This window comes from Thermobia domestica, chromosome 2, assembly GCF_964235325.1.
Source record: "Thermobia domestica chromosome 2, izTheDome1.hap1.1, whole genome shotgun sequence".
NCBI lineage: Eukaryota > Metazoa > Arthropoda > Insecta > Zygentoma > Lepismatidae > Thermobia > Thermobia domestica.
The window spans coordinates 94,432,341-94,451,267 of NC_137455.1; the positions used below are offsets into that span (position 1 = coordinate 94,432,341).

At 36.3% G+C, this 18,927-nt stretch overlaps 1 protein-coding gene across 1 annotated transcript in view; it reads left to right on the forward strand.

Annotated features, from left to right (window-relative positions):
- The window catches only part of Kpc2 (Kip1 ubiquitination-promoting complex subunit 2), a 68,265-nt gene extending 49,541 nt beyond the window's left edge, over positions 1 to 18,724 (forward strand). The window contains exons 5-6 of the mRNA XM_081743967.1: positions 4,671 to 4,809; positions 8,445 to 18,724. Coding sequence (XP_081600093.1) covers positions 4,671 to 4,809; positions 8,445 to 8,593 — 288 coding nt within the window. The 3' untranslated portion in view covers positions 8,594 to 18,724. The remainder of the gene's footprint in view (positions 1 to 4,670; positions 4,810 to 8,444) is intronic.
- The last annotated feature ends 203 nt before the right edge of the window (positions 18,725 to 18,927 follow it).

The window sequence follows — 18,927 nt, forward strand, 5'->3', positions numbered from 1 at the left end:
ACCTTGCTTCACCCAGGCCTTTTTTCGTTTAGGATTCTCGTAATGAATCCACTTCTCATCACCAGTTACAATTCGATGCAAAAATCCCTTCCTCTTCTGTCTTTGAAGCAGCAATTCGCAAACGGTTTTTCTTCTTTCAACGTCTTTCTTTTCAATTCATGTGAAACCCAATAAGACATCTTTTGAATCATTCCTATGGCTTTGAGACGTATGGAAACTGTTGTTTGCTCAACTCCAAATGCTTCTGCAAGTTCGTCCTGCGTTTGACACGAATCCTGATCAAGCAATGCTCTCAATTCTTCATCTTCAAATTCTTTTGGCTGTCCAAATTGCTTTTGGTCTTCCAAGCTGAAATCACCACCTTTAAACCGTGCAAACCACTTCTGACACGTTCGCTCAGCTAGAGCATGGTCACCAAACACTTCCACTAAAATATGATGACTTGCGGTAGCACTTTTCTTCATGTTAAAGCAATGAAGAATAACTCCCCGCAAAAACACTTTATCAGGCACAAAATGCGCAATTTTCAGTTGAAGAACAAATGTTGTTGTTTCCGCTTCAAGCAACTGACATATACTAAACAAGATGCTTAATGACAGTAGTTTTCAACGCATGTTTGGATCAACGAAACTATGGGACAATAAGCTAGTTACGCCATCTTTTGTAAAACCGCACGAATTAATTCCTAGACCAAATACATGTCAAAAATACACAGGTACTTCTCTCCTACATGATACACTACTGCATATTGTAGATAGTAATATGATAGCTGACATTACGTACAATGGGTGGACATTGAGTGCTGTAATTTAGAAATAATTAGAAAAAGTGCATTCAACTTTGTGGACGAATTATGTGAAAAATTGACGAAATTAAAAGGCATTCGTTCATTGCCAAACAGCAGATGAATTACCGAAAACATCTGAAGCAATATATTGAACTCGGTGATTTTCTTGCTGTTTGTGATTTTGCGGAAGATTATTTATTTGCTTGTTTAAGACAGTATGCAAGAGTATCTCTGGCCAAATACTTAGGATAAAATTCACTCGTTTGTGGCCTACTACAGGGAAAATTAAACATTGAAACATATTAACTATGTGGTTATTTCTGAATTCTTAAACATTATACTGTAGCCATCTGTTTGTTTCAGAAAAAATATGTGGAAACTATTATTTTTCTCATGGTGCAGCTTCCCAATACAAGAAAAAAAAAAAACTTGATTAATGTTCATCATCACCAGACCGACTTCCATGTGGGTGCAGAGTGGCATTTGTGCGCCAGTAATCATGGTAGAGGTGTCAGTAATGGTCTTTCTAGTTGTTTTAGAAGGGGCTGCTAGTGCAAGCCTAAAAAGACCCGACCAAAATTTTGACACACTGGCATTTGTACAGTTCGCGGCATAGAAAATGTTACGAAAAGTTTTAAGTCCAACTTAGGAACAAACTTGAGCGCCGCGCCGTGTGCTTATGCATTCAGAAGCACACGTGTTGATCGACTAAAAAGAAAAAAAAGTTACAAAATGTTCTCATAGCTTCATAAACGTCTTCATTTGCATTCTTTCCGCCTTCAAAGAGCGCATATCACATCAAGCTAGGAAGATCTTGTTTTTGAAATCTGGAAATTTTCAGTCACAGCAGTAGGTTCTGTGCTTTCCAAAGTCTGTAGTGCGGGCGAAGAGCTCTAAAAACTACTGACAGAAATTAGTTTTATTCATTGATTAAATTAATTTTGTTTCCTAGTAATTGCAAGCAAATGTTCCAGAGGCGTCATTTGAGCAGGACAGGAGCGTGTGATTCGCCCTCCCTTGAGTGTGATAAACACATATTGTTTGATCAAATGGATAGTAAAACACTGATATAAAAAGTGAAACTCTTTATGTCGGCGGAGAATCCCCCCTCCCCCCGAACAAATCTAAAATGACGCAGCTTTTAGCAACAAACCTATATTTACGATAGACCATTGTTAGAGCGCTTACATTTGGTTTCAAAAGTCGAAGGTTTGACCCTAAGCCATGTGCGTTCATAGTGGACGACATTGAGACAGAGAGAGAGAGAGCGATTCAAATATGAAGATAGAGAGGGATGATTTACATATGCAAGTTTAGAATTGGAGAAAAATGATCGGACAGCATCCTTATTATGACGAAATTTGTGATTTTCTGAAACAGAAGAAGGAAAGTTTCCGAACTGCGAGAATCACATCAGACAGTTACCGAATTAAGGCGAAGAACTCTTTAGAGCATCAGATGATTGTCAAGGAAAAAGAAAGATCTTAAGATCTGGGAAATTAAGAATTTTAAAAAATCTCAGCTTCCGAGGCGGGTTTCAAAACACCTCTTCCGAGGCGGATTCCGAACCTCTTAGCTATCGAATCATGATTTTATCCATTCTGCAACAGAGAACTATATGCAGTCATTCATATACTTTTCCTTTTGCTACGTTGAGAAACTTCTAGGATGGAATATTCCGAAAGATGACTTGGTGGGTGCGCCGTTGACATTGAACGTAGACCTCTTGTAGCTTAATTACAAGGTACATAATGAACTTCCCATGTTCAGGAACACTTCGAGAAAATTACTCAATTATGTAAGATTGTTTTGCTCACATTCCAATATATATATATTAATGTTCCCATTGAGTTCCCACCTTGCAACTCGAAGATGATTGGATATAGGCAGGGGGCGCGGTGGCTCCGTGGTAGAGCGTTCACCTCTGGTGCTTGGGGTCCCGGGTTCGATCCCAGCCCCCGCCAAGTGAACTTTGTGGTGGACAAACACCGTGCTCGTGGGTTTTCTCGGGGTACTCCCGTTTCCTCCCACTTTCTTCATTTCCACCATTTCACTCATCTCTCATTATCACCGTCTCCTTTAGCCTAACCGGCATAACCGTGGGACGTAAAACTCAAAGATTTCATTTCATTTTTCATTTTTTGGATATAGGCACTGCACTAGGTTTATGCTAATTTTGAAGAAATTCTGAAGGATTTATTTTTTTGTAAATTCAAGATGAAAATTCCAAAACAAATTTTCACTATTTATTTCTCATGTGATATATTTTCTTGACATAGACAATCATGTAAAACTGTTATTCCTCTTTCCAATGGTCGTACTTTCAAATCGATAGGTAAAGAAAGAAATAAGGATATTATACAACTTTTCTGAAAGTACTTCGTCGCAAGCCACAGTTTTTTGGAGCACTTTGTATATTTTCTGTGTATGTGTTCAGGACATTTTGTTTGCCGTCTTCGTAACTTTACCCCAAAGTATTCCTGCATGTAAAATTTCAGAAAAATCTTTGATTGTTACGTACATTATCGTGGAAATGTCGTCAAGCAAGATGTTCTTCAGGTGAACAGGAACAAGTACTTTGTGAAATTCCGCGAGACGCTCACCTTGTGCCTGGAGAAAATGTATGACGAAACGCACTTTACATTTGGAGGAATTACTGATCGGCGCAGCCATTATGAACACAGTTACTCGCACTAAATTCCATAAAGCAATAGAGATAGTCGTGAGAAGGAAAGGAAAAGCTGACAGTGAAAGCCGGTACAGCCAGCTTATGTACGAAAATATTACTTGTCCACCTATAGAGCTTGTAACTTACTTTACGGATACACTTTGTATGTGAAATCTGATCGAAGAATTATGAAGATTTCTTAAAAGAATCTTGTACAAAGGTAAACACACATAGATCTTTCTTGTAGCAATATGGATAGTGTATGCATATTCGGCGCGGGAAACCTGAGTTCGATTCCCGGTGGGAGTTCATGTGGTTCGGATCTTTAAACTGTAGGTCCACCTGTCGTATAGCCTTGCTGCAGAAAGGGATGATAAACTCCTGTCCAATTCAAACACACAACACTATCTGATAACACAAATACAGACATGAATAAAGGAAGCCAGAAGGAAAGAAAGATTATGAGAACTAGGCCAATTGGAAGAGAAAATGCAAAAAATAAATGCTTTGAAGGCACAATATGGATATGTGTATTGTAAGTATTGTACGTAAATATGGTTTTGTGTGTTACAACAATTTACTTCTTTTTAAAGTACATGTTCATGAGTATTTTTCATAAATCTTCGATTTTGAAATATTGGTGACTGAAAACAGGATTTGATATTGGTTAGTCTAAACCGTAGAAGAGCGATTAAATAACAGATTGGGCAACTCAGTGGAGATGGTTTAATCCTCAATTGTAACGTGTTTCTCTAATTAAGAAAATTAATTTTATGTGAGGTAGTATTAGAAAAAAATCTAAGAAAGCAATGCATAAATGTTTGTGAAAGTTCTGTCAACGCAGATGGAGCATCATTAAAAGTGCAACGTAAACCGTACTCATCTACATGCTAAAATTTGCTTATGTGGACATGTGTTGCTACTTTTGTCGACCTCATCATGTTGACTTTTATGATTTGACAAACCAGAGATGACAGTTCCTCTCCTCTCTTTTTTTTATTATTATTATTATTATTATTATTATTCTGTTAATCTTTTTCTGTGATGGTGACTGATGCAGAGGGGTAACATACAAAGAGATTTCTGTAATACTTTTTGTGATGTTGGTAGTACATTTCTATTTTTTGTTTCTTTTTCCAGCATCGAACCAGAAAGGACTTGTATATTACTGCTTGTAAATATATTCTTTATTTGCTTAATATTATTTGTTTGTAGTGCGATTGGCTTTTGGGAGAGAGAAGACCAACCGTTGAGGATGTGGAGAGTGGGTTAGACCCTAGCGAGCCGTTGTATAAGGCCATCATGTCTAATCCGGCGATCCAACTCAGTTTAACAAATCCACGAATGCTTTTGGGTAAGTTACAATAAAGAGAAAGAAACTAAAAGATACTAAGAAATTCGCAAATTTAATGTAACATAGTAAATCCGTTCTGACTATCTATATTGAATACTTATACTCTTTATTCGTTTAATGAGCAACTGAAGCGATGACTCACTATTCAGTGTTAACCCTATATTGCGCAATTTATTAATTGTTTCCAGAAAAAATTATTTAGATGTTTTTCTTACTGCACTCACGTATCTAAAACGAACTAATAACAAATTTTGACTCACACATTTACCATATGACATCAGGAGGATTGTGTATTTGAATTAGCATTGCGCAATTATGAACCTTATTTGTTTAATTTTTCATTGATATCCAATACAGAATTTCTTTTAGACGTTACAAACTTTCTTAACACATAGTATTGCGCAGATTTTCATAACATGCTTTAGTAAACAATGTGTATTTTATGGTACCGGTATGCTGAAACACAGTACATTTAATTTGAAATTACTATCTTTCATGGATACAATGAAGTCACACCTATTGTGTATGGAATGACAGTAAACTATTTTTCCTTGAAGTGAAACACAATGCCGTAAGACATGTTATTAGCAACTTGGCGAATTCTATAGGACGAACTCCAATACAATCTTGTCCTTGATATACGAATAATGGACATGAACATTACGGTTCCTATAAATATTTCTAATTCTAACTTAGTTAGTTCCAAAGGTTTATTGGGGTCCTTCTGGTTAGAATATAAAATGCTTTCACGAACGATCAACTCCAGAATATCAGCACTAAAAACATTCGAAAATATTCAATTGGAGATTTGACTTCATTTGGAGAAGACAAACACGATTTCTATTGTGCTGCCTGAATAGGTGGATCATTTCTTGATATTCGTTTCGATTAGGGCTGACGACTGGCAGTAGTTGTAGCCTGACTGGAATTGGCATTTACTGTTTCATCTTTAAAAAATATACAAACGATTCAATCAATTTACTAATTTGAAAGTATCGATTTCATTGAAATCAATGCAAAATACTCGAGTATAATAGTTTTGAACATATCTTCTGATCCATTGAAGTTTCAGATTTAGGACGCCATTCTTTATCATCTGAATCTAGATCGCCTTCTAAATCATCATCGCTTACCTGGAGCTGCTCATCCTCACTATCGTCAGGTGTTTTAGGTATGGCTGGGCGAGTTGTTTTTTCGAAAATATATTCTTGCTCATCTTTTAAAGTAATATAAGCTTTTACAGTTTTCAAGAATCTTTATCGGGCTATAAATCGGTAAGTAATGCAAAAAGGTAACAGAAAGAAAACAGAGAGAAAAAGTGACAGAGGTTTTCAAAATAACACAAAATCGAAATCAATAGAGGAAGACGTCGGAAATGACGTTGTTACGTTTAGTAATTTTTTGTGTTCAACTTCGGATTATTTTCATTCATAAGTTGGCAACACTGAAAGCATACATTGCACACAACAATGCTTTCTATGAGCCAACAAAAATTCCAACAAAATTCAAAGAAAAGAAGGTGAGAAACCAACATTTCAAACTATCGAAGAAATGTTTGATTCTTAGTAGAAGAGGTTCGTAGTTGTTCAATGTTAATCAGAATATACAAACACATTTCGGACGATCAAATACAAAACAAAATTAGTTTGATAAGTTGCAAGCACTTAAAATAAACAAGACACTTATCTTCTAGAAAAATATTTTTTCAAAGAAAAATTTCCCTGTTTTCGACTCCTCTTGCTTCAAAAATAAACAAAGCAATGCATTCCACGCACGCTGTATCCGCGCTCGCAACAGAAACTGCTGGAAAACGTCTCCTTCCGAAAGAGACGCAATTATGAGTGTTTATAACAGATGACACGGCATAAAGGAAACCACCTGGTAAGGATGGATCTACGGTATGCCCTTCAAAGTATCACGCTCAACATGGTTTGTTAATTTGGATTAACACGGCGCAATATAGGGTTAAATTTTCAGGAAATGAGTTTATATTAAAGATACATGTTTCTTTATTATCCCTTAGAAGCAAGCTTGTTGGAATTTGCCTCCCCCCTCCCCCAAAAAAACATTTGGGGTAAAACTACATAATAAACCCACCTCCCGCAAAGGAACATCTCCAAAAATATGCTTCAAAACTCGATCTTAGGGTGATCATAGTTTCTTCAGTCATGGGGAATCATGCATAACGAATTTAGTCTGCCGCAATGCATGGTGCACACTTTGCAACTGCTGAGAATGGATGTTAGCAGTGATGGTCTGACCAGGTGGAAGGAGCTAATAATGCCGACAATTCTACCATATTGAGAGCATAACCTTTGGTGGGTGCAAAGATGGTCTGGGTCACGTGGCGACAACCAATGTCTGGCGCGCTTGAGTGTGTTATAGAGGACCCACATTTCATCACCAGTGAGCAAGTCATGAAAGGTTGATGTGTTCAGGTGCCGAGAGAGCAAGGACAGATTGTCATCCATTATTCCTTGTTGGCTGCCGACAATGTGTGGGGTACCTACTTGCTTAACTTCCTTATCTCATGCAGGTACAGTCTGACTGTTTCAGCAGAAACATGGAAACTTTCTGCAAATTTATCACACGTTAGACCACTGTCCTTCTTGAGGCTGCTAGCGGGGCCTTGTTATCCAACACATGTGGTCGTCCACTGCGAGATTCATCCGAAAGACTCACATCTCTCGAAGGGAATTTCTGGAACCAATGCGTGACAGTGCCTTTGTTCACGGTATTCTCATCAAATGCCTGGCATATGCGGGATATGATGCGGCAGCTGACAGGCCCACTTTAAAGTCGCATAACAAACACATGCGAACAGGCTGCTTCGATACCTTCAAAATTCCTTCGACACTGGACAAACTATGACAAACTGTGTGTGCGCAACGTGCCTGTATTATTGAAAGTGGATGATCACACTAACGCCCGATCGCTTGGCAGAGACGTGCGTCATTTCGTTTCCTCTCTATGAGCGCAAGATTAATGAGACGTGAAAAACGGCAAGAACTTCTTTGGTTACTATTGACGTATGTTGAGATTCTTATTTTAATTTTTGTTTAAATTCTTCTGTTATATCTCACGCCCTATTTAGATTACTTTATGTGTGTTTAGAGAGGGATATTTTGTGTCCACGCAATATTATTCATAAGTGCACTTTTCGTTACTACTTGCAGACTTTCGTACATTCAATATTATGACTTGCAGACTTAATTACATTCAATATTTTGGAAGGTCAGATGTGGCATATCGCTGTTTTCGACTTGTCATCCCAGTCACATTTACACGTGATCTGATACGTTCCAGATAATTTCCCTATGCTTCTTTTACGCTAAATAGTTGAAAAACTTATACAAAGTTCAACGAAGATCCATTATTGAATCCATATCAATGGCGACCAAAAGTTCAAGTAGGTATACCTCTTTAGCGGGATATCTTCCAAAATTTAATCTGTATCTTTGAATACACATTTCTCTTATTAAAGTTCCTTTAAAGCACTTACAAAAATTACTATATATCTGTGCTGAAATGTTTGCGGGATTGAATAAAGTCGAATGGGAATTTCCTACTAATAAATCATCATTGAGGTTGTTACTTCGCAGTTTTAACTGTGGCAAGTACCTCTGTATTTGCAGTTTTCCTGTCAATGTTGGAGAACCCAGGCAGCGCCAACGTGTGGATTAACGATCCTGATGCTTCCCCTGTGCTCAGCCAGATATTTAAAACTTACCACGCAGAAAAGCATGCAATGCAGATGGGAAGGGGTTGTTCCCACAGAAGATGAGGACGAATTCTTGTAGGAAGGCAATAATAATTCTTCTGAAAGAGAAGTATTCAAGAGACCAACCAAACTCTGATGGAAACTATCACTAGTCGTGTTATGTACCAAAGATACTTGTCCATTGCTTGTAAGAGTTCACTTACTCAAATATTCAAATTGTAGAAATATCTATATAACATGTCACGTGCCTATATATTATATATATTTTGTAAAAGAACATAATAAAACTTTTTGTTAAATTAACAGAATCCATTTGTGAAACACGGTATTCAAATTCTGTAAAGGGTACAATTTAATTCCTGATAGTAGCTCATGATGGAATGAAAAGTAAGCCCAGTCATAAAATAAAGAAGAAAATGAAAAGAAATTAACATTCACCCTTCTTTCGAAAGCTTTTTACTAGGAACTGTAAGTAGAATCTTCTGATATATTGGCACACAGGAAAGATCTCATAGGCACGAAGAATATATCCTTATTTTTGTTGTAATCCTTCTTACGGATAAGAATATAGAGTTTCTGAAAGACGGGTGGGTGTTTGAGTTTTTCTTCTTTCTTTTTCAACATGACTGTGTATCTCTTAGCTCAAATATAGTTATAGCAACAAATTAGAAATTATATTTCATTTATTATTTGTTGATCATTTGTGTTATAGAGGAAGTTGTTATTTATTATGAAAATGTTTTCCATAGAAGTATCTGTGTGTAAAGATTATGCATGTTGATGGAAGCCAATATGTCCAAAAGATATGCAATTCTTGTGGCCCATATAGACGTGTGCTGTATCTATGTGCCTTCTTCTGTGTTTGTTGGCTTTGTCAATGGTATATATAATTAAATAGGTTTTTAAGAAGGAAAAATAGGTGTAGTATCATTAAAATTTCTCCTCCGGGAGTGATCGGATAGGCAGAATGTAGTTCACGAATAATACTTTATCAGTCTATTTGAGATGCAAATAATAATTACTCCAAAGGTGTGGAAACCGTAAAGTAGAAAAGAAATTAATAGTATGCGTGTTATTAATCCATTTGAAACGACTCTAAAGACAAGATGTTAATATTTTGTTTTGGTACTCTTGTTAAATCTTATCGTTCGTAATTTCAATTGACCTTAAATTCACTGAGAACATTTCAGCTCATGGATTTCATCCGTCCCTCTCTGTTGATTTATGTGGTATGCTTTTCGCTGTTCGTTCGCATTACGTGTGCATAATTTAGTACAAGAAGTACAAGCTAGTTTTTAATGTTACCTGTGATTTTCAGAGTATTTCGTAAGTAACTGGTAGTTTTAACTTGTCACATATGCGAAGATTCATACATAAATACAGTAAATCATAGTAAAAGATACTTGTAAAGAACATGATTATTTTGAGCACTAACAGACTGACGACTCTAATAGACACACTTTACTTTCAAACCTTGAATGACTGATAAACAGAGTGTAGAAGAGAGAGAATCTACAAGCAGAAGACATTAACACCCAAAATAGCTGTTTGTGAGTGTATAGGAGGAAGAGCATGTTCGAAGCTACGAAGAGTAAAGGTAAACTTTCTACTAAATCCGTATCAACATTGCTGCTTTGAGTTAGTCTGTATTTAATTAGAGAGCAAAAGTGTACAAATGACTTATTTACTAACAATCAAGAAGAAAATGCGCACCATCATGTCTAGTTCATCTTTAATTAGATGACTGTTTCTATATTTCCCTAATACATATGTCAAGTGTATATAGATGCGATTATTCGAAGTAGGTAAGTGAGTTTTTACATATTAAATTCCTGTCTTAAATTCTCGTCCTCTGGTAATTATCGTGAACTTCGTAATCGGTTGTCTGTGTATTATTGTATATTGCAGTCCTACGCTGGAATTCTTAAGTTTCTGACAGTATCTTGAATAAGTAATATTAATTATTTTCAAAACAGTTTTCAGCTTATCTCTATACTTTTCAACATTTCAGTTGTCACTACATTCGTTGAAAATTATGTGGGAGCCTGAGTAAATCATATACCTACAGAACATCGTTACAGTTAAATATTGTCATTATAATTGTACAGCGCTATGTAAATGACGCGCTGGGGAGCAAAGAAAGCCCCATGCTGTTGCGCCAAAAATTGTAGATACCCCAAGAGCCTTCTGTATATGGCCCCACGCTCGGGCAGCCAAAAATTGTAAATGAAGGAGTGGCCTCTAATAAGCACCTACGTTGGGTGGCACGTTGTGGATAGACGAGTGAGCCTCAGGCTCAGGTGCCAAATGTAAAATGACCTCTAAAGCACGGGTGTGCTGAAATTTGCATATGACATGAAGTGTCAAAATGTAAATTAGGCTGAGGCCCTGTAGAGAGAAGAGGAAGGCATACCACTGATGGTGAGGTATGTCTCTCTCTTCATTTGACAGCAGTCTTACGTCACACCAGGGAAGACTGTCTGTCATCGTGGGTTCCATGAACTATGAACTTTTTTTTTTTTAGTTGCGGTAGAGACTGAATAAAAAAAAAAATGTTGAGACTCTTTAATAACAAAATTCAATTAGATAGATAATCCAAAATGCTCCTATGTAGATCTATGCTACTTTTAGAATTAAAAAGAAAGTTCCGATTTTGAGATCTACACAGGTCTCATAGTTCATGTGTCCTACCCTGATTATACGCTCTCGAAGTGACTCATGGACTACACAAATAGTAGTGGCTCATGTAACATGAGACTGAGTCTAGTGACACCAACAGAATACACATTACCAAGGAATACTATTTGCAGTTAAGTTTAATGAAGCCGCCGGACGACGTCCACCTGAAAAACAGAAGTTACAAATCATTTTATATATTTTTGTACTCACCAAGCAGCAAGCGACCCTTCAGGATACATACAGGGATTCCAGTATAAATTGGACGTAAAAGTAATTTTGATAACGATTTAATAGATCCTCGGCGGAATTAAACTTTGTACACTACTTTTCACAAAACCACTGTACACATTTAAAAAAAAATATATATACTTTTTTCTCGCAAGAAAAAAAAGAATTATACTTATTTCGCAGTAAAAAAAATGATACTTATTTCGCAGTAGCTACTGTATTTACTCATATCAACAGTTCTAGTCCATGCGTGTTAAGTTAGTTGTCTTCATAGAAATGTCCTCAAGGATTCCAGTTCTTCACTGCTGTCTGGTGTCTCCAGTCCGCACGCATTCTTCCGTATATGCGTGACGTACCTCTTCCCACATAGTACGGTTTTTTGGCGATCGGTCTTGAAGATCACGCTGTCTCTGTAGATCTCTGCATTGGCATCTCTCTCTTAAATGTAGAGAGCAACTGTCATCACGATCACAGTAAAGGTGACATAGGCTCGTCACACCTTACTGGATTTTGTGTTCTGTGGTGCAAAAAGTCCCACTATTTAAACTTTACAGGTTAAAAAAAAAACACTGTTCATGGTGCACTAACTTGAGATGCACAGGTTAAACAATAATAAATGTTTCTTCCGATGACAGATTGACTAACATCGCTGTATTATAAAAAAAAAAAACTGGTTGGAAGTGTGCTCATTGTATAGGTGAGCCACACTGTTTGTCCACCAACACACGTTAATAATTTCCACTGAGTGCGTACATGTTCTCACTCAATAGTTGGTTTTGGTGTGTAAATAACACCCCTAACTATATGTACGGTGATGTAAATAAAGAAAGTTACTTTTGAAAAATCACACTCCCGATGGGGTCATATATAGGTGATATTTCCCCTGTTGCTATCTAAGTACGATTATACACATTATAATGTAGTGTTGACGCACTAGCAAAAACAAGAACTCAAACGAAGTGTCATATGAACAGACCCGAAGGGTCTCGTCTCTCTAAGCGAAGTGAAGTGTGACCTCCCTGGCAACCGTAGTTATTAGGCTCGCCAGAACTAGAAAAACATAGACTCACTTTTTGTCTACCGATTTTCTTATGGGTCAACGTTCCTCTCTCTTACGGTAACTACCGAATTCCTAAATAGGTCACAACTTTATGCACTAATATATCGTTTATATTCACGCTCTGGTGAGTTTCAGATAGTTTACATATTACTTTGAACTATAACGATTATATTGATATACAACACTACATAGGTTATGCATCGGAAGACTACGAAAACAATTAAACAAACAAAACATGTTAAAAAAAATACACGTTCCCCTTTCCATCAAGCACTCACGTGGCAGGTAGTGCCATCTGTAAACAAACCCTGCCTGAAGCGGGGTGTAATCACAATACAAACTTTAACTTAATTACACTCACCCCTGCTTATTTAACATATATGCTGCAAAATTAAACATTACATTAATAATATTATACACTTTACTTGATAAATATATTATAATACATGACTGTCATTACCTTACGTGGGGATAATTAATATATTTGTCTTCCGGATGCATTGGTGGCAGAAAGCCTCTTCCATCTTTGCAGACGAACACCGCTCAACGGGTTCAAGAAACTGCCTGGAAATAGTACTTTCAAAGCGTACTAAAAGAGTACGTTATAATTTCGGACATGGGACCTACCGTATTAAATGAACATAATTTATATTCGGTTGCATCCAAGAACCTTTCAAATTTAAATAAAATCAAATTTCCCAAAGCCAACTCACATTTTCAAAAACATATTACTCCGCGCCGTGGCTGACGATAGATCCGTCTTGAGCCGTGGCGGGGGACGCGGGTAAGGTGCGAAAATACGTCATCGAGTTCGTTTCTGACACCTTATTGTTCCCAAAAACCAACACCAATGTGCGACTAGAATACAAAAGCCATGTTCACGTCTGAACGGCACTATATAGGAGAGTAGCCAACCCATCTCTCATCCACTAGTCCTGGACATACAATTGTAGTTTTCTGTACAACTATCGCGGAATAGTCCAATCTCTGGTCTTGAAAATTGTAGTAAGCTGGAAACAGTTGTACTTTCTCAGCTGCTGTATGTGGGTGTTCTGCTGGAGGCTATTAGTTCGCTGAACTTTAGGTTGAAAATTTAGAAACGTTCTCCAGAAAAAAAAAAAAAACTTAGTACTTGAAGTTCTTCCATCTATTCCCATGAAATTAATATAAATTTAATACAAAGAATATACCTAATGTTGGCTCTTTACATTTAATTATCATGATTAAATATTTAAATTATTTGATATAATATATATGTGGTTACAAATTTACATGTAAATTCCATTTTGATATGCAAAAATTCTGATACGTCATTTGCATATCAAAATTTAAATGACGTACGCTCTAGGTCTTTACAGCTACCAGATCATACTTCGATAATTTTGTAGTTGAGAAATCCCGTGTACATTACAGTTAATAAAAACTTACAATTACTACTTGTGTTCTATACATATGCATAGGGAAGTTGGTTATATAATCTCATCGTTTGTCTAACTTGTTTTTGTCCAAATTTAACGCTATATTTTATGTTCTTTTTCCGTTGAAGAGGCCTTACATATCGTACATTTTTTTAATATATATCCTTTGTTATTCGCTGTGAAGCATTCAAGTAGTTTGACAACCCCGAGACAGTTGATTCGCTTTCTTTAACATCTATGTTCGTTAATTCTAATACGTATAATTCTGTTTGCTATACCATATACAACGTGTCATATTCGCAACATACTTCGAAACCATCAGAGTAAACCATGCCTTTTCCAAAATAATTTTTATAACTAATATGTAACTTTATATGCTTTTACTAGATTCAGAAGGAACGTTGAAAAAAAAAAAATATATATATATATACACCACTGCCCCCATATATATCTGGGGGGCGGTGGCTCAGTGGTAGAGCGTTCACCTCCGGTGCTTGGGGTCCCTGGTTCGATCCCAGCTCGCGCCGTGTGGACTTTGTGGTGGACAAACACCGTGCTCGTGGGTTTTCTCGGGGTTCTCCCATTTCTTCCCACTTTCTTCATTCCACCATTTCACTCATCTTTCATCATCACAGTCTCCTTTAGCCTAACCGGCATAACCGTGGGACGTAAAACTTAAAGATTTCATATATATATATGTACGTTAAGCTAAACCATAAGATCTTCGGAAACAGAGATTTATACTGTATTTAATCATATGTAAAAGATCACTGATTTCTAATTTGCATCTATGTGGATTTGACAAAATTATCAAGGTGATATTTAGACAGTTATTCAATTAGAAATAGACTAGACGTAATGATGCGCACAATTTTCTTGTATATGCAAATCCGCTCTCTAATACACAGATAATTCAAAACCTGTTAGCTTTGTACTAAATTCTTGTGCTTCTTTATGGATTATATGTAATATGAAGACAGTCGATTTCAAGTGAGTCGACTGTGATCTTTCGTGCTTTGCCCTCAGGTTCAAGTATTCATAGTAGTATGTTGAGCATCTCCCAGAGAGAAATATACTAAATCTGTATATTGTAATTCACAAGCAATATTTAACTGAAAACAAATGTGTATTATTATTATTATTAAAGAAACCTCTAGATGTTCTCGTCTAATAACATTGCTAAATGGAATATTAAAATTATTTCTTGGTGAAGGTGCGTACTGAAAGTGAAAGAAGTATTTTTATCTGCAGAATAATCTTAAGTATTGCTGTGTTGAAGCTTTTCAAGGACCCTAATGGGTTGACTATAGGAAGTATGTAACTAAATAAATTAAACTTAATAAATTATTCATTACTGTCTCGTGTAAACTGATCGAATCAACATTTGCTGATTGATATTACTTGGACCCATATAATCTATACGAAAATGATGTAATTTGAAAAATGTTCATATAAGCTCACATGTCAGTTAAGAATTTCTAGTAATATTTACTTACCATTGTAAATTTTTGCTTATTCAATTCCAAAATATACAGAATTAGTCTTCACCAATTTTTGTCCTTGCGGAAGAGAGTAATAACTTTCATATGTAGTAGAAGAGACATCAGGTCAAGTTGAAGCTTATCAGTAAGTGAAGGTGGCTTGCAGTGGAATGATTATTACGAACTCTAAATTGTAATGATTGAAACTATTTTATCCGACTTCCATAAACACTTTCCAATTTTAAAATTTGTCATTTGCCTTTGAGGTTTCAAAATTAGATTTATTGCCTTGCGTTAAAGTAACAAGGATAAAGAAGTGACAGGATCACGAACTCAAAAGAAAGAAAGGGAGAAAAAAATGGCAATCTTTTGTTTCCACCTTTTCCCGTTTATATGGAGTCTTTGTTCCCACATGTAATTCTTCTCCTACACTCTCCTATTCTGACCGTCCTCTATATTGCATCCATTTTCCGTCAAATCATCTCGTAACTTATCCTTCCATTTTGTTTTTTCCTTCTTCTTCCTGTTATTTTCATTTTTTTCAATTCTTTTTCCCAGATAGTCGTCGTTTCTTTGTTCTACACGTCCAAGCCATCTCAGCCTCCTTTCCTGAAACTTTATACTCAAGGATCCCACCGTAACAACGTCTCTTATATAATCGTTCCTTATTCTATTCTTCCTCGTCACGCTACACCATTCGTCGTAGCATTCTCATCTCCACTTTCATAATCTTTTCTTAAGCTATTGTGATTGTCTAGATTTCACTGCTGTATATCGTTATCAATCTTGTTACCATTTTATACATATGACCTTTATCTTTCTTGTCACACAGCACTCTGCTCATTCTTCTCCAGTTTAGCCAGCCAAACTATGTTGGGTTGGGTTTTGTATGTATTCCTCCATTCTGGTCAAGCTACGATCCAAGGTACTTATATTTCGAGGTAGGTAGTAGCCTCTGTCTTTGTTCTACTTATTCTCATGTCTCTCTCTTTCAACACCCTTTCCTACAGTTCTTTCTCTGCCTTTGGATATTTCTCATATAACTACAGCCTATCCCGTGGCTCTCTACTTTCTACTTTCCTTTTCAGCACATCCATTACCAAAATGAGCAAATAGGGTCTGAGAGCTGATCTCTGATGCAGATTAACTTTCACAGGCAAACCTTCCGTCAGACCCACGTACTCTTCATTTGGGTCCCGCTCCTTCGTACTTTTATATATACACATACCAACCGTACATATTTCTCAGAGTATTGCTTCTCTTTCATGTATCGTCATAGTTCTTGTCTGGGTACTCTGTCATACGCCTTTTACATGTCTATGAAAACAGTGCAGCTGCACTTGCATTTCCATATATCATTCCTTCAAGTACTTCAACGCAAAGGTCGCGTCAGTTATTCCTTTTCCTGTCATGAAACCAAACTGTTCCTCTCGAACAGTCATCTCTTGTTGTATTCTTCCTTCTGTAATTTCCAGTCTTGCACGTCAGCCTCACCTTTATAAGTTGGTACTAGTATTTTTTCCTCCATTCATCCAGTATCTTCTGCTTCCACCACTTTTTCATGAGATCCCATACGATGTATCTCTCAAATTTCTACGGAGGTTTGATCAGCACCCACTGCTTTCCCGTTTCATTTTCCTTATTTTGTTTTCCCCTCTCTTTCTGTTTCCACTTATGTTTCCTTCTGATTCTCCTTATTTAACTACTTTTTAAAATAAATAGTCTTTCCACCTGTCCTGTGTTGTCATCTAGTCCTGCAGCATTTTACCCGCTTCGTTTATTATCTTCTTGATCGATCCTTTATCTCTTACATTGACTATTCTCATTATTTGTTTGTATTCATCTTCCTTTTTCAGCTCTGCATAAGCCTCATCTATCATTTCTTTATCTCTCTCTCTTATCTTCATTGCAGCTTGCACTTCCTCGTTCCGCCACGTTTTGTGATGGTCCTTTCCCTGATGTTTTCCCAGCGCTTTTAGTTTCAGACCTGACGTGGATGGAATAGGGATTGAAGTGCAGTATGTTTTAACTTATCTGTTTACAGACAAAGAAAGAAAGAAGAAAAAGCTGTGGTGGATGTACATATTTCATCTATCTTACTGCTGTGCGTATGCCGTTTGGTCACTGTTGCTAGATTATTGTTTGTACCTAATATTAAAATTTAAAGAATGCCTCCGAAGTAAAACATCACTAGAGCCCCTAAGCCGATAATTTTGCGACGGTCAGAGGAGGGTACAAAATCAGTTTCACCGTCATTGCCAATATGATTTCCCTATTGTGGAATTCTAGAGCCGCCACATTGTATTCATGTGTTATACTCATAACGAAAGTGATTCTTGCGAAATGGCACTATTTATTTTAAGCTCAAAGGAGGAAGAAAGATACGAATTTTTCCGATATGTTTGAATGTATGAAGTAATTATTAACGTGAGTACATTTGGAAAGTTGTTGATGCTTTTTTAAAACTGAGTAGAGAGTTTATATATGCTCAGAGTGGGTGGCGAAGCAGAGACGGCATGTTTTTGTATAGGCGTACCAGTGACCAATGAAAAAATATGCTTAAACCTTACATTTCAGTGTTAGTATGTTATCAACTACCCATTTATTATTATTTTTCAGTATCACCCAAGTCCATGCGATCTTACTTTTCGACCATTGTATGTTTACATATTGAAAATATAAACGTAAATTGCCATAGGATGTAATTCGTTCCTTAGCCGTCATCAGTCCATTAGAATAAACTGAAAATAAGAAACACTAGCAACATTAAGAGTATTTTCGGTTTGAACTCGTTTTTGTTAACATCAGGAATAATAATGCTTATATCACAATTACAGAATAATTTATGACTATCTTACAATAGCCTGGAAACGTTGTATAGTTTTGATTTTCCTGTTTTTGCCCTCACACGAAGATATTTTGTAAATGAAGTGTAGAATACGCTTAGATTTCGATCTATTGTAGATTTGGTCTGTAGTATCAAATCATACAGGAGAATTTTGTATTGTTCTTAACTAAAACGTTTCAAAGTATCAACGAGAAATGTGGTATGCTAGGAAGAAAGAAAAGTGTAATAAACAATATAACAGTGTCTGATTCATAATCCACTTTTTAAAAAATGTCCGAGAAGTGTTCCACAAATTGTTCAAGTTGCATTATACATAGTGAATTAAGTGAATATGTGTTGCTTCGATATTGGCTTTCATCATTATATTTCTAAGGTGATTTTCTCATTGCCTGAATAAATATTTTCTTTTTGTACATTCTACCACAATAAATACCCTTTTCTCCTCACTGTTGTACAACATAATAAATTTGTATTTTGATACATTGTGTGTTTTCTTATCCAGTCCTGTAGTAGAGATATTAAATCTAGCTTCATCGTAGAAAGAAGACACTAGTGGTTGGAACTACACAAAGGAAAGACAGAAAGTTCTTAGAAATATGCTATTAATGTTTTAAAAAATAATAATAATAATAATAATTTAACTTAGCATGTCACTAATATGTGTCTTTACTGGTCCTGTGTAA